General features: G+C 46.4%; 1 protein-coding gene across 1 annotated transcript in view; it reads right to left on the reverse strand.

Moving 5' to 3' along the window:
• THSD4 (thrombospondin type 1 domain containing 4) overlaps positions 1 to 17,441 on the reverse strand; it is a 590,633-nt gene that overhangs the window by 504,667 nt on the left and 68,525 nt on the right. The window contains exon 4 of the mRNA XM_059658415.1: positions 4,963 to 5,315. Coding sequence (XP_059514398.1) covers positions 4,963 to 5,315 — 353 coding nt within the window. The remainder of the gene's footprint in view (positions 1 to 4,962; positions 5,316 to 17,441) is intronic.

Consider the following 17,441-nt stretch of genomic DNA (forward strand, 5'->3'; position numbering starts at 1 on the left):
AGTCCCTGAGGCTCAGAGTTTAGTAACTTTCCTACGCTCAGGATCTTTGGGAGAGCTCCAATAAACACTGATATGATTTATATGGCTTTTAAGAATGTGTACGCGTGTGTTTTAATGAAACAAAGGTCTGATATGGAAGCAAGTGGACCCAAAAAGTTTCCAGATATATTCCAGCTAAGTAAATTCTACTGATTCTTCAAGGTTGGGTTCAAATCCTACCTGCTTTGTGCAGTGTTCCAAGACAGCTCCATCCCACAGGGAATTCCCATCTTCCTGAACTCTGGTCACACCTTTACTGTCTCCCACCATGTGCAGTGTTTCCTGGGTTTCCACTCATCCACCACCACAGTATCAGGCCCCCAAGAATAGGGACTGTGTTTCCAATTTTTTGAATCCCCCTGGTGCCTAGGACTAGAGGCAAAGATTTCGCTGATGAAGAGCGCTGAACATTGCAAGAAAGAGATGCAGTTCTTTTTAAGCCTTCAGGGCCAAATCCATCCACTTTTCAGGGTGTGGCCCAAACTGTCCAACCTTCCAAGCAGCTTTTCTGATCACACCTGCTGGAAGTAGGCTGCCTCACTTCCAAAATAACCATTTCCGTGAAAAGGACTTTAGTGCCTGATTCCAACAGACCTCCGTGGAATTCTGGTTCTGCTGCTTCTGAAGGGTGATTGGAGCAGTTCATTTCATTCCTCTGAGCCTGTTTCCCTTCTGTGAAATGCAAATCTGCCTCCCAGGGTGGAGGGATGAGTGGTACATGTGCATCTCTGTATCTGCCTCCCGGGGTAGAGGGACCTGTGGTGCATGTGCATCTCTGTATCTGCCTCGTGGGGTGGAGGGCTGAGTGGTACATGTGCATCTCTGTATCTGCCTCCCGGGGTGGAGGGATGAGTGGTACATGTGCATCTCTGTATCTGCCTCCCGGGGTAGAGGGACCTGTGGTGCATGTGCATCTCTGTATCTGCCTCCTGGGGTGGAGGGCTGAGTGGTGCATGTGCATCTCTGTATCTGCCTCCCGGGGTGGAGGGATGAGTGGTACATGTGCATCTCTGTATCTGCCTCCCGGGGTGGAGGGATGACTGGTACATGTGCATGTCTGTATCTGCCTCCCGGGGTAGAGGGATGAGTGGTGCATGTGCATCTCTGTATCTGCCTCCCGGGGTGGAGGGGCCTGTGGTCCATGTGCATCTCTGTATCTGCCTCCCGGGGTGGAGGGGCCTGTGTTATAATGCATTTGATGCAGTGCCTGTACAGAAGACATGCTCCAAATGGTAGCCACTATCATTCCCATTACTATTTCATCATACTAGCCCATAAGGAAAGCATTTATATCCATGCCTCTTCTAACCTTCTGGAGCTCTGGTTCTGAAACTCTGGAGTCTGTCAGAATCATGTAAACGAAGTTACCTAGATCACCTCATGGACTATAAAATAATCCCCATTAGGCACGGGAGATGGTGGGGACTAGACTGCCCTACTTTTAACAATACTCCCCAGCCCACTACAAGTGATGCTTATATGTGCTCACTAAACCTGGAATACTAGACAGTATTTGATTCCCAAATTCTTTTCCATGGAACCTTGAAAAGTTCCCAAGATACTTCCAGACCTATGATTCCCAACCTTGGCTGGATTCTTTCCATGTCTACGGTAAGTACAACCCTTAGAGACTCTTATGTTGGTTTGGGATGTGACCAGGGTGTCAAGATTTCTAAAAAGTAGGCAAAGGACTCTAATGGTCAGCCAAGGTTAAAAACCACTGCCCACTTTGTATCTAGTCCCCAGGTTTTGGTTGTTGTTGTTGTTTAATCCTCACCCGAGGATATTTTTTCCATTGATTTTTTAGAGAAAATGGAAGGGAGAGGGAGAGAGACAGAGAGAAACATCGATGTGAGAGAGACACATCGATTGGTTGCCTCCCGCATGTCCCCATCCAGAGCCAGGAGCCTGCAACCAAGGTACGTGCCCTTGACCGGAATCAAACCCAGGACCCTTCAGTCCACAGGCCGACGCTCGATCCACTGAACCAAACCGGCGAGAGCTAGTCCCCAGGTTTTTATAGTGATGTCTCTAAAACTTCAAACAGAGCAGCTCAGCTTTTGTCTGTTACAAATTGAACCTCCGTCTAAGACTGATTTTGCACAAAGAATTCTTATACCTTAAAAAAAAAAAAGAAAGTTTGCCAGCAGCTGCTCTAGCCTGTCGGTAAGAGCCTGATGCCTCCAGCCCTGTTTTTATTATACCTTTGTGTCCCAGAGCCTTACAACATAGTAGATGCTTAATAAATATTTGTTAGAAGGTTGAATAGTTTTGTTTTATTTGTTATGTGGCTCCAATTAAGTTTTCAGTTGCCTAGCATAACAACCTAACAGTGTCTTAAACATCTAAGCCCTAATAGCCTCCACCTCAAACCTCAAACCTGAAACAGAGAATGAGGCAGACAGCCATCCAGAGAACACACTGACGTTTCTTCTGGGGTCATATATGCTATGCAAGTTCCTAATCACTGATAAACATAAGCAAATGCGATTTTCATCAGCCGGGAAGAGCGTGACATTTTTCAGCAGCACAGGCCTCCCAGGCTAATATTTGGATTATTTCATCTGAAACTGTCAAATTACAAGAGCATGATAAAAACTTGTAGGAACTTCATAGTAAACAGTAACTGGCCCCTTGTCAATAAGTTAGAAGAGAAAACTTTCCTGCTGCCAAACGCATGGGCCGGAAAGCCTGCAGCCCAGGCCGGCAGCCAACTAGAGCCTGTTCCCTGGGCAGCTTTTCTAGGTTCTCAACCACAATGGCTGGAAGAGAAGTTCCTGAGTACTCTAGGGATCTGGGAGTCAGCAGCACCTTCAAATCTCAGCTTTTCTGTGGCTTCATTTAGGACTCTGACTAGTCATTTAATATCTTAGAACCTCGATTCCTTATGTGTAACATCTACTTCATCAGGTCCTGATAGCCATGGCTCCCCGGGTTTGAATCCTAACTCTGCGCATACTAGCTGTGAGGCCTTGGACAAGTTACCCCACTTCTCTGGGCCTCCATTGCCTCACCTCTAAAATAAGGATATTAGCGGCCATTTCATAGGGTTGTCAGTGTAAAGCGACAGGAACAGTGCCTGACATAGGACAGGCATTCAACAAACCTCAGCTATTATAAATCTGCAATCCTGAAAGCAAGAGTTTTGAAAACTGAGTTTTCGTCTTTCTTTTTCTTTTAATGTTTTTATCAGTTTGGTGTCAAAACTCATTGGGGCAGCCAACCTGACCTTAACAGGCATGGTCTCTTTTACCCTACGTGATGTGAAATCCATATGCTTCACTGCAGACGTAAAAATGTGTTTAATTATGGGATGCTGCCCCACACCAGAGAAGGAATGTCATTCAAGTGTGAAATATGCCGTGAATTACCTTTCTAAAATCTGAACAGTTCTGCATTCTAAAATGCACTGACCATAAGTATTTCATATAAGGGACTGGGGAGCTATGTTACTATGAGGTGTGTCTGGAATGAAAGGAGCTAACACATGATAAGCCCTCAGCCTTCAGTAGTGGCAGACCCTCTGAGTGTCGAGTGATGTTGGAGGGTCTTCAGGTTTCTACACAGGAAGAGAGAGAAGGAAACATTCTCTTCCAGCTGGTCCCTCTCTTTACTCTCCCACTGACAGGCCAGGCCAAGCCTTGAAACTCTCGGCTCTCTTCTTCTCTCTTCTATCAGCCCAAACGTGGTTTATTCCTCAGAATTCAGCTAAAGCATCGTCCCTGTGAAATGGTCCTCTCCTGACCAGGTCAAAAGCATGTGGCAGGGAGGCTGGGTAGGTTGTATCTCCTCTCCACATCCAGTCAGTGGCAGGGACAGCCTACAGCACTGGGCTGAGGAAGGACTCTCACGAACCATCTAGCCACAGTGGGAACGGGTGGCCATCCGTGCTGAAGTCTGAATTGCAACTGATAAGAGAGGCTAGACTACTCACCTAACAGGCTCAGGCCCTGCCTAGGATGGGCATTAACTTGGCTTGACTTCTAAATTATACCTTTCTTAAACACAGAGATTATATCTAACACTTTTTATTTTTCCTGTAAATGTTTGTTTGTTGTTGTTAATGCTTTTGTATGAATATCCTCTCAGATTCTACTATGAGCCTAGGGCACCCAACAAATACTGTTGAATGAATGCCGTAATCTGCAAATATTGTTTGATCAATTCACTGACAAGCTCTTCTCAGCCCCTATACTCCTACCTTTGCCATGGGCACTGCCTAGTTTGGCATATTTATGCTGGCCTAGCCAGGGAGGCTCCTTAGGGCTATACAACTATTTTAATGCCATGATACTGTGTCTAGAGTTTATATTTTATTAAGTCTCTAGACAACATCTAGGTCCTCAATTAGACACAGCCTCAAAGTTGTGTGTTCACGCAAAATACACTGGAGTAACTTTCTAGAAAAGTTCATAGAATCCTGAAACCTACAACCTGAGAGCAGGTAACACTCCAGACATTCAACGTGTCTAAGGATTTGAAGCTCATATGAACTTAAAAGGCACCTTGGGTTAAAAGCACCTTGTCCTCAGCTCAAACCCACACAGCCTGCGGCCGGGGTCTCCCTTTCCTCCTGCACCAGGCCCGCTGCACTGGAGGGAGGTCTCCCAGCACCCACTCCCTCTTTACCCTCCACAGGGCCTCCCTAAGGTGGATGCCTAAGGGCTTCTAAGAATTAGCTTCACTTTGAAGACTATTCAGAACCACAGAGTGGGGTGGGAGTGGCCTCAAAGCTTTAAAAAGCTGCAAAATAAATCAAAGGATGAAAGGAGATTGTGGAGCCAAGAATTCCTCCCCACCCGGCAGAAGCAATGCATTAACCAAGCAATCTGTGGTGCAGAGCCGCGTGCAGCACGTCGGGCGGGCGGGGAAGAGTCAGGGCCAGGGCAGCGCAGGGCGGGCAGGAGCCTGGAGGGCGCGTACCTTCTCTCCGCGGTGGGTTCGCGGACCCGCGTCTGCGGGTGCCGGCCGCCCCGGAGCGCCGGGCCCTGGCGGCTGGCGTTGAAGCCGGCGGGGGCGCGAGGCTCCTCTCGGCTCCGGTGCAGCGGCACTGAAGTGCGCACAGCCGACACCACGCGGCCCGCGAAGGCCTGCGCGGGGGCTCGGGGCCTCGGGCCGCGCGCGCGGTGGGGTCCGGGCAGGCAGGGCCGCGTCTGCTCCATCACGCCGCCGCTGCAGCTGCGCGAGCACGCGGACCAGGGGCCCCAGGCGCCCCACACGCCGGGGACGCCGCCGCCGTCCTCGGGGGCGCCCTCCGCCGCCATCCGCTGAGGGACCTGCGGAGACAGAGGCTGGTTAGGGACGGACACACCGCTCCTGCTCGGCCCTCAGAGGCTGGGGTCACCTGAAAGGTTTGCCTATTAGGCACCAGTAGGTACAGAGCCTGTGTTAAAATCTAAAGAACAAAATTATAGAATCCCGCCTGGATTGTATTTGTCTCTATACCGGCGCACTCATAAAATATAATTTTGAATATTTCTATGGAGGAAGCAACACACCAAGGCACAAGTGCTCGGGCTCACGGAAGTCCTAACGCAGCCCTTGCTTTGGGTGCCCCAGCCTTGGAGCGCTCAGTTTGGCGCCCGCTCCTCTCACTGAGGTTCTCCCCTCAGGCGTTCCCCTGAACCTGGGTCAGGCCATAAGGAGATTTAGGTCAGGTCAACCATGTGCACAGCAGAGAGCTTGGCACTAAATGCATATTTGTATGCACCATTACAACAGTCTTTCCTGCTTCCGTGGTGAATCCGGGGAGGGGGGAAGTGTCAGAAACTTAAAGTTCTATCCAAGGGTTGATTCCACCTTCCCATTCACTTGCCATTGCAGAGGCCTACCCGGCCCAGCACGCCTGGTGCTAAAGGAGGTGCAGCCTCCCTGCGCTGTGCAGGCTGCTCTGAGCACCAGCGGGGCACCAGCACTGAGCGAGGCCCTGAGGACAAAGAGAAAAGCACCCAGGTCCACACAAATGGCCTGGACCCAGCAGCAGGAAAGCTCTAAGCAGCTAATAGGAGATTGGGGGAGGCTGGTTGGGTGACAGGGGGGCGTGGGTGGGAGCAATGAGAAAGCCACAGAGGTGGGGCTGCATGCCCACTCAGTGCCAGTGACACATGCAATCGCCACCCCACAGCAGCTCTGGTCACCACCACTCCCACCTTTCAGAGGTGCGACCTGCCCCAGACATGTCAATTTAGCAGAGCTGGGATCTAAGGCTACCTAGCTCCCTGTACCTGGAGCTCCAGCAGCCCTGCTGTCTCCCCAGCAGACAGCGCTCTTGTGCTTCCAGATCCTTCTCTTGAAATGTCCTTCCTTTCAATGAGCACCACCGTGACTTTCCTTAGAAGGTGGGATTTTCAATGGCCCTCAGGCTCACATATAAAGTGCAAAAGTATCTCCAGATTGCCTGAGCCTTTTTTTGTTTATTAAGTTGTTGGTTTTTGGCAGCTTTGTTTGGCCCAAGAGCTCAAAGACCTGTCACACTTGCACTCTTCCTCTGTCCCTTGGTGCCCTGAGCAGTGAGAAGGTCCAGGGATTGCCTTCCCCTTTGTGTGGAATTCCTTCCCACCACGGGGAATGAGAGATGGAGCCAAGATTACTTCCGAGGATGACTGTGAGGAAGCATGAGGAGACCTAAGTGCTCAGTAAATGCCACCACTGCTGTAGCGGAACCATATTGCTAAAAGCAAGGACTCGCTCTTGGGTAGAGGTCTTGCCCCCAGGCACTCAGTCAGCCTGAAGCCATGGGGCGGGTTTAAATGGGGCTACTTTCTGTCAACTACATTCCAGTACACAGAGTGGTTCCGAGATGACCTTTTAAGCTTAAATTGGATTCCTGAAGGTTGAGGGAGCAACAAGGCAGGATGAATGAGAGGGGGAACCCAGAGAGCAAACAAGAGTCTAACCAGAGAGTGAAGCCTAGAGCTGGATATCAAACAGCCAAGCTACAGGAGCCCTGTTCAGAGAACCGAGGTGGGGCCATTAAAGATGGGGTCAGAGCAAGGGCATGACAGAGGGTCCCGTGACAGGGAGGCTGCAGCTCCTTGCCACCCACATGTGAGCAATGTGAGCGCCAGATGGGGATGAGCACAGGAATGACGTGCTCAACTCCTCACTGCTAAACGGGGGGCCCGGAGAGAAGACCTTTTGCCTGCTTATGAACACAAAACAAACAAGCTTTTGTTCTTTCTTCTCTTCCCTTACATGTCCTGATTTATTAATATCAAAATGATTGTAGATTCACTGAGGTGGTTATAAAAATGCCTATCAGGCCACAGTCTTGACATATAAAGGAACCCCTAAAGTGTGGGTAGTGGGTTAAATGGTGACCCTCCCCAAAAGTATGTCCATGCCCTGACCCAGAACTTGTGAATGTGCCATTAATGGAAAAGGGTCACTGTAGATGTAATTAAGTTACAGACCTTGAAATGAAATCTTCCTGGATTTTTCCCGGTGGGACCCACATCCAATGACAAATGTCCTTATAAGACAAAGACAGAGGAAGAGGCCATGTAACCACCAAGGCAGAGACTGAAGTGATGTAGCCACAAGCAGAAAGGCCGGAGCCAGCAGGAGCTGAATGAAGCAAGGAGAGAGCCACTCCTAGTAGAGCGTGCAAGTGGCCTCTGGGCACCTGGATTCTGACCTTCTGACCTCCAGAAATACATTTCTACCATTTTAAGCCATCAGGTTTGTAGTAATTTGCTAGGACAACCCTAGGAAACCGATACAGTGTGTTAGTACGTCTGAGACAAGAGAGGAAAGTGGACAGACATTTGCAGAGCACCTTTTCTGTGTCCAGCACTGCACAAACAGCTCACATGCATAAGGCTGGGTTCTATGGCACGGCCCCTCAGCCACCCTGAGGTTGGAGTTATTTTGTCTCTCTTACAGAGAAAAGATGAGGCCCCCAGAGTTATGTGACTTGCCCATGGTTCAGGCTAATGAGGGGCACAGACAGGACTAAATTGAGGTATCCCGACTCCACTCCAGTACTCTTGTTTTTCCCCCATTGCATGTCCCCTCCCTGCTGATGTTAGTAAAAACAGAAGGGCAAGGTGAGTAGAAATAAATCCACTTGTATAGTTCCAGTAGAAGGATAAATAAATGAAGGCAGAAGTATGTTTCTGAGACATTTGGGGATTTCACTTATCACCAAGTCCTGATTTCTCACTAACATATCTCTAAGGCACTATCTATAATTTTAGATTAAATGTGCAGCTATACTAAAAATCTGCTTCCTAGAACTAATCCCATCCTTAATTTACTTTCCTGTAGCGCAGTTGGGCTGGGTCCCTGGGAAAAGAAAATACAAAACCACATTCCATTCTATTCTATTCATAAGAATTCTCTAATATATACATAGTTGAATTATGGTGAGTGACTTGAAATTCCATCTCAGTCCCCATGGTGTGAATCTAACCACATTCTCCAGAATTGTGTTTTTATAGTATGTAGCCAGAAACATAGGGAAAGGGTGCAGAAAAAGCAGAACGGGTTAAATGCAGAGAAAGAGAAAGAACCTCCATCCTCCTTCCACTCCTTCCCACCTTCCAAATAACAGTCAAAGAGTTTTCTGTGAGGCAAAATGAGTAAACTTCCAAGTGTTCTGTGACGTAATATTCCTAAAATTAGGACTAACAGGACCTCTGTTAGTCAATCACAAACAACAAAACCAAAGAAAAAGTCATGGTAAAGTACAAAAACAAACAATCCAAAGTCAGAGCCTGTAACCTGCCAGCATGGTGCCCCTTCCCCAACACACTACTTGCAAAGACTGGAGCAGAAAACCTGAGGTGCTTCTAAAAAACACCCAAAATACTGATGTTCCTCATTTACAAAGAAGTCTAACCAATTAGTAAGAAAAACACGAACAACCCAGTGCAACTAGGGATGATGGACATGATTGGGTAGTTTACAGTTGTTACGGACTGAAAGTTTATGACCCCTCAAAATTCATATATTGAAGTCCTAACCCCCATTGTGGTGGTATTTGGAGATGCGACCTTAGAGAGGTCAGATTTAGATAATGTCATGTGAGTGGAACCCTCATGATGGGATTAGTGTGCTTATTAGAAAAAAAAGAAAGGCCAGAGCTCTCTGCCTCTCTGCCATTGAGGACATAGCAGGAGGCCAGTTGTTTGCAAACCAGGAACAGAGCCCTCACCAGGCAAACACATCTGCCAGCACCCTGATCTGAGACTTCCTAACCTCCAGAGCTGTGAGAAACAAATTCCTGTTGTTTAGCCACCCAGTCTGTGGTATTTTATTATAGTCCAAGCTGACTAATGTGATGGGGAAATATTTATAATACATGGAAACTGTTCAACATGTATCATCAAGTTAATGCAAAATAAAACAACAGAATTCCAGTTTATAGCCATTAGATTGGTAAAGATTATAAAGTTTACAAGATTTCTATGGCAAGAATGTTCACTGCTATTGGGAATCTAAATTGGAGCAACTTGGTTGGAGGGAACTTTGAAATAGCTAACCAAATTTTATTTTATTTTATTTAAATTATTTATTGTTGAAAATATTACATGTCTCCTTTTTCCCCCATTGACCCCTCCCAGGCCACTCCTCCCCCCACCCCCGCATATGTCCCAGCCCCCCTACTATCTGTGTCCTTTGGTTATGGTTGATCTCTTACCTCCCCCCTCTCACTCTCCCCTTCCTTCCCACCGTTAGGCCAGCAGCTCTACTTCTAGTAGTTCACTCTACAGATACTCAAAACTAGTGCATTAAGCTGTGTAAGTTGTGTATATAGACTTTTACGGCATCCTTTTTTAAAGAATAAAACAAAAATATCTGAAAACAAACTAGGAGCTTGGTTCAGTGAAATCTAATCTGTCCAAACAATGGAATACAATTTATCTGTTAGACACTGGATGGCTTCAGCCTTCTATGACATATCCATTAAAGTGGACAGCTCTCCATAATATATTAATTAGTGACAAAAAGCATATAGAGAATAAACCTATCTGCATATATCTCTCTTTAAGCATTAGGCTGAAACATAAACAAACAATTGCTGATATCTGACTATTCTTAATCTACAAAAATGCAATTTCATGATTCATTGCTTCAAATGATTCACGATTCAACCCAATATGAGCAATTCTCTGAACCAGCAATGAAAAGAGCCCAATTAGAAAATCTTTTACCACTAAACTGGGCAGCATGAATGAAAAACCAGAATGTAGTGTGGCCTCCTCACCCACCCACCACCACCTTTGTATAACTGGCTGGTTGCCCCTAAAAGTCACCTCAACAGCTTGGAGCAGCTGGCAGGCCAGGCCTACCAGCACATATTTAACAAATGATACTAGTAACTACCATCATTTAGTACAGAATAGGGGCCAAGCTAAAGGCTAATTACTTTATACGTATTACCTAATTTAATCCTCAAAATAGCCATGTGAAAAAGCTATCATCCTCTTCCCTTTACAGATGAAAAACTGAGACTTAAAGAGGATGAGTCACAGAGTTAGTAAAATTCGTAACAGTTCATGAGCACACAGGACTTCCCCTTTGGAGCTTTCCGATAATATTTGGATTGACCTTTGGGGTAATTAAGATTCTATACTGTTCAGCCCTAGCTAGCTTGGCTCAGTGGATAGAGTGCTGACCTACAGACCAAACGGTCCTGGGCTCAATTCTGGTCAAGGGCACTTACCTCAGTTGCAGGCTCCTCCCTGGCCCCAGGCCCTGGTCAGGGTGCATACAGGAGGCAACCAATTGATGTGTTTCTCTCCCATCGATATTTCTCTTTGTCTTTCCCTCTCTCTTCCACTCTCTAAAAATCAACTGAAAAAATATCCTTGGGTGAGGATTAAAAAAAAAAAAAAGATTCTATACTGTTCATATGTGAACAGATGGTCACTACAACTTGAATGGTTATTTTTAAATGGTTTCACACATAGACTGCTGGGCACTAAAAAAAATAAGGATAAAATTATTTAAATGATAAAAATAAATAAATAAACAAACAAACAAACAAAAGAGATCTTGTATTATGGAAAGAGATACACTGTAAAGAAAGGAGTGGATGATGAAGATGACACTGGATGGCTTCAGCCTTCTATAACAAAGATAAGAACTGCCTCTGAGATCAGTGGGGACAAACGGGAGAATTACAGAAAGAAAAGGTGTAGAAGTAGCAATAATACCCTTTATCTGCCTGAACTGCTATAATACAAGCCCAATATCTAATACAAGATTCACTTCAAAGATTTTTATTTCCATTTTGCAGATGTATTCATTGAGGTATAGAATGTCCTAGTGGATGAAGCATGGGCTTTGAAAATACATAGAAGAGGTAAAATAATGCAAATATGATGGTGTTGTCAGGTAGATTAAATGAATGTAGTAAAGCATCACACCCACTACCAGTCATCAGCAGGAGCACTGCAGACCTCCACTTCATCCCTTCAATGGGAGAACTTACATCACGAGTCAAAAGTTTTAAATATGTAATCAGCAGTGTAATATGTAATATGTAAATATGTAATCCGAGAACCAGAATGGTTCTTTCCATTCCACCGGAGATTTTAAAAAATAGGGGCAGGGTGGGCATAGGGGTAAGGTAACAGAATCAAAACAGAAGCTTTTGATGGGATTAAAGTACACACACCATATCATGCTCCTTTCCCCAGAGGTTATGCTAGGTCCTGCCTAGAGTGAAGCTAAGGTGGGGTTAAGGGACACACATATGTTTTGGATAAAATCTTCCAAACCTTCTGTTATTCCCTTCCTCATATAAAAACTACTGCTTGATATTATGCTGCCTCTCTAAATAGTACTACAGGGCATAAGCCACGGAGCAGGAGAAAAGGAAGGCATGCAGAGATGTAGGAGAATCAGGTAGAGTCACATCCCTCTTTAACTCAACTTGGGCCATGCAAAAGAAGAGGCTGTGCCAGAACTAGAGGGGGAAGTGAAAGCCTCCACAGGTCTGGAGTTGGCTGCTGTAACTACAACAGTTTGGGATTGGTGTATGGAAGTGAATGTTAGGCAGGGATGTTTGTGTAGATGCATATGGATGGGAAGGTTGTGTGTAGGGCAGCCTGGCAATCATTCTCCTTTCCCTGGGTCCTTTAGGAATCACCCCTCCACACTGGATGAAGTGTGGTGGGAAGGTATTCAGGGGCCCTGTCAGCTGAAGCCAAGGTAGGCAATGTGGGTCAATTGAACACTCCCTCCCTGGAATTTGAATCTCCAGTAAAGTGACCAAGAGTCCACAGAAGGCGTTGAGTCCTTTACCCTAGCAGTAACTCCTCTGACCCAACTGTTTATGCTTTGAGACCAGCCCTCTTACTCTCTGGTATTGCCTCAATGCCCACCTGCCTCCTAGGCTTGTTCCACTAAATTCCCCATTAGTTCTCTTAGTGTTTGTTGCTTATAATAAAGAACCCTAAATCATACCTAAATGATTGCAAATATCATCTCTCTATATAAAAGCCCAAGCGACCATCACAACTGGTTAACCGAACGACGGTCGCTATGATACGCACTGACCACCAGGGGGAAGACGCTCAACGCAGAAGCTGCCCCCTGGCGGTTAGTGCACTCCCACAGCCAACCGGAGCCCTAATGGGAACTGGGCAAGATGGCCCTGATCGCCCCAATGGTCGGCTAGGCCAAGGGACCCCACCCGTGCACAAATTCGTGCACTGGGCCTCTAGTAATATATAAAGTATAGTAACCAAGACAATGTGAAATAAGCCGGGTCTACCCTTGGCACAGGACTTGGAGGGGAGAAAACAGTGATTGGGATGATCAAAGAAAGTCTAGACCTGCCAGAGCCTCTGGATTAAGGGAATCCAGGGCTGGAGGATCCGTATGGAGACAGTAGTTGACCACATTCAGCATAACCAGAAAAGAGTTCCACAGGGACAGACAGAAAGTGACCTCAGAAAAGAGCAAGAGAAACAACAATCAGGGCCATGTCCGCCATCCCGCAACACCTCACACGCTCCAGGGGCGCTGCCGGCGCCCTGTGACGCCAGCCAGCACCCCGCCCTGCCCACCACGAGAGCTGCTGCTCATTTGGTCGTGATGCCATTACAGCGTCACAACCACAGACCTTTTATGCTATAGATAAGATTTTTAAGGGGGACATATTTGATTGTAATAGAAGAATGGGCTTAATAAATGAGGGCTTAATAACTCAATGAAATATCATAATCATGAATAATACAGAACAATATGGAAATAGTCTTATAATACAATATTAAGTGAAAAATGCCAAATTCAAACTTGTAACTATATCATGATTATGATAATGTAAAGATTCTGTAGGAACATGGATAAAGCCTGGAAGGGAACATGGAAAAATGAAAACACACAATCTGTTACTGAAGCTAAACATGGGGTAAGTTTCCTTGTAATTTAAAAAGTTCAGTCATGGTTACAATATTGCTCGCTCAATAAATAAAAATAAATAGATTAAATAGAGGAAGATTCAGAACAGATTGTGGAGTATGCGAGGCAGGGAGTAAACCAAGAATTGGTAGTCCTTGTCACAGAAAGCCCAGGCATTTCTCATCGCCACCAGTAAAGCCATAACTAGGAACAGCTCTAAATGTTTTCAATGTATTTGGTTTCGGTCTTAATGTAACATCATGTAAGATTTCACTGGTTTCTAATTTTCTTTCTACAAAATTAAACCCACCATCTGTTTTTCATAGAAAACGAGTAATATGCAAAGTCTGAAATTCTAAAGTCTCATTCTAGGAGAGACTGGAAAAAGTAGGTTTGGTTTTAGCCACATAACCAAGTCACCACCTTAAAGCAAACATTACAAAAATACACCTTGGAGTTTGAGCCCAGAGAGCAAAGCTTTGGACAGCTGAGAGCAAACACAAGCAGGAGCCTGCAGCTGGCAGCTCAGCCAGGACATTTGTGACCTGGGACCCTGCACAGGAGCAGGGGGAGGAGGCACAGATTGATAAAGAAGCTCCAACCTCAAACCAGTTTTAAATTAAGGACCACCACGATGGTTTTCTCCAACACACGAATTCAAGCTAACATCTCAATAAACTCTCTTGATTCTGACATAACACGCTGCAAAGGTTCCAAATCTTACCTCTCAGCAATGCCAGCAGCTAAAAAAAAATGTTAAGAACCTCGCAAGGGAGATGAGCACAACACTCTCAGCCTGGACCACTGACTCTGAATCCCACACACAGTAATTTATATATGAATGAGTTCTACAAGTGCATTCCAGGCACAGCTGAAAGGCTTCATTTGCACAAAACCATAACAAAGGGGGACTGAGTGGAGGCCCAGGGAGAGATAGATAAATGTGAAAATCAAGTCATAGCTACAGCAGGAGCCAGACAGAGGGAAAAAAACACTGACTTGCAACCATCTGAAAGCTCAGCAGGTGGGGATTTGGTTGCCCTGCAAATTCCAGCTCTTTGTGTAGGGCCCTGAGGCTTTCTCTCACTATCTTTGTCTTTCCAGTTGGTGAATCCTTACAGTGAATGATCTCATATGTCAAACTGTACCATATTTACCCATATATATGGTATTGAGTATAAACTCTGACCCAAACACTGGAGAACAACACAGACATACCCTTGTCCTTCTATTCCTCGTCTTGTGTTGTTTCTCCATGTTTGACCCACAGGGTACCTGCAAAACAATCAACCTACATCCACCTCAGACGTGCAGATTCCTGGCCCCTGGATCATACCTAGTGAATAAGATCCTCTGGGGTGGGGCCCAGTAGTAAGCATTTTAAATGAGCTTCCCCAGTGATTTGAATTCATCCTCTGGTTTGAGAATCCCTGGCTCCTGGATGCTTCTAGGCGAGGCTGAAAGAGGAAAGCACTCGGCTGACCTAAACCTCCAGGTTTTGGAGCTCCACCAATCACTGCTATTTGCTTAACCCCGAAGTGCTTAGCCACATTATTTCATTACCCTCAAGTCCCCTGCTTTTTGACCTATCCCTTTTATTTCTTCCATTCAAATTTGAGGTCAAATTGGAATTTATCATATGAGACAGAAAAACATTGGTGGAATGATGCCTGACTAACCTGAGATCCATGCTAAGCAGACTCCATTTGTAATGTACTTTCATAGCAGGAACAGGAACTGTGGATATGAAAGAAGAGGGAGGGGAAGACTCATGGGAAAGCCTGGACTGGGCCCTGTGTTCCAGTCCCAAGTCTACTCTGCTCACTCCATATATTTGGGGCAAGTCAGTCTGTGGCTCTGGACTTCAGTTTCCGTATCAGTAACATGAGCCGGTTGGGCTTGATGAGGGTTGGGGTCCCTTCCAGTGCTAATAGGCTCTGATTTTTCCTGGAAGAGAGTTTACATTCCTTGCCCGGTATTGATTCTCTTCTAGAGCCACAACAGAAAGAGGCAATCCCACAGGTTGTGCCCAGGGCTGCCCACTGCCCACGGAGCAGGCTTTAAGTGCAGAATATCTTCCCTGGATGCAGTGCAAAGGAGGCCAGGGTGCCTGGCCACAATATTCAGAGGCAGGGCCCAGCCAAAATGATGGAATGAGGTAAATATTTGGATGTGATCTGCATAATCGGAAACACTCCCACTTCTGAAATTGACCTGACTCTTTCATCACCAGCCACATGGAAACCGTCCTGGGTTATAACTAGAAAATAACTCAGAGCATGTGCGTGGGTACCGAGTCCGCCCTGTGCTGCCGCACAGTCACTCAGGAAACAGAAGCAGATGTCTCTGTGAGCAGTGCCCAGGCATGTTCTTTTGTTCGAGGACTAGTCCATTTGGCCTTGTGCTCTCAACAGCATTTGCCTATCTGCAACCCAAGGGCAGTCAAAATAATGACTAATTCACACAATAAAGAGTGCCGGCTTCTGGACTCTGAGGTTAACTTGGGGAACAGCAACCTTCCAACAGAGAATCCTGCCTGGTAACTGGGCCATCTGCATCTAGCAGTCCTTGGGAAGCAGCTGGATCCAGCAGGCTCCTGAAAAATAGGTGCTTCAAAAGCCTGTCCCTGGAAGGTGGCAGCATACAGCATGGAGCAGAGCACACAGTAGGTGTTCTATAAATACTTTGCTAAATAAATAAGGCTGCACATGGTTTGAGATAGGGCTCTACCTGGATTCCCTCACTATTTTCCTTGCTCACTCAGACCTCGCCAGGCTATTTTCTTGAAATCTAGCTCTACTGTGTTACTCTCTTGCTTACCAATGTCTCTTGAGTTCTCACTGTCCAACAGATAAGATCCAAACTAGTCTTTGCCATGGCATTCTAAGCCTTTCATAATCTGGCCTCACCCTTCCTTTCAGCTTCAATTCTACCATTGCTGTCCCTGCCATCCTGAGGCTCACACCATGCATGATATAGGCCTTGCCCTTTCTCCTCTCCGGCCTTCACCATGCTGCTCTCTTAGCTCCAATGCTCCCTCCCTTCTCCCCTACCCTGCCTATGAACTTCTACTCACCTCTGAAGACCTTTCCCATCCAAGTCAGATGGTCTCTCCCCCAAGCTCCAGAGCCACTGCACACATCCCTTTCCAAAGCACCTACCACCGGCACTGTAGTTATCTGTGCATACAACCAGCTCTCCAACAACACTGTGAGCTCCCCAAGGCAGGGATTATGTCTTACTTATCTTCTTGTTCGATCTAATCTCACTAACAGCACCTAATACAGAGTCTGTCACCTGACAGGCCTTCAGGAAATATTTGATGGATGATTGAATGAGCACATGGACGAATGAATGACAAATGCACCAACGGCTTGGTTTCTGCCCATTCATTGGTGAAATGTCAAACAACTCTTCTCTCTCAAAGCGCATGCCGTGGCTATTCAGCCACTGGGATGGTGATCTCTGAGGCCTCTCCTGTGTTCCTTGCCATATGTGCCTAAAGGACGAGAGACTGACAATCCAAATGACAGCTCTCCCGTCTCTTCAAAGTAATCCACAGGGTGTTTCATCCCGTGACTATCTCTGGCTTGTTGAAACTTTCTCTCTCCTTCACTCTAGGACGCTATATTGTCCTGGTTTCCTCCTAAACTTCGAGCTGTCTTCTCCTCTGCTACCTGCTGGCTGCTCCTTTATCTGCTCCCCGGATGTTGGGACTGTATTCCGGTGCTCCTCATCTTATCCAAACTGTTCTGTGGCAATGACCTTCCTGTTGGTCTCCCCCTTATTCACAGGTGGCCCCAGCTCTCTCCCGAGCACCAGGCTTACATTCCCAATAGCCAACTAGACATCAACAACTACCACCAGGATGGTGCATGGGCTTTCCATACCCATTATGTCGCCTAACCAGCACCCGAATACCCGCTCCATCTTCTGAACTCTCCATTTTCCGATTCATCCAGAGTGGCCCCACCCCTGAATCCGCTCCTCCAACTGCATGCAAATTACACCAGTTTTACCTTAGAAAGATCTCTGCACACTTTCCC

Source organism: Myotis daubentonii, chromosome 1 (genome assembly GCF_963259705.1).
Source record: "Myotis daubentonii chromosome 1, mMyoDau2.1, whole genome shotgun sequence".
In the NCBI taxonomy this organism is placed as follows: domain Eukaryota; kingdom Metazoa; phylum Chordata; class Mammalia; order Chiroptera; family Vespertilionidae; genus Myotis; species Myotis daubentonii.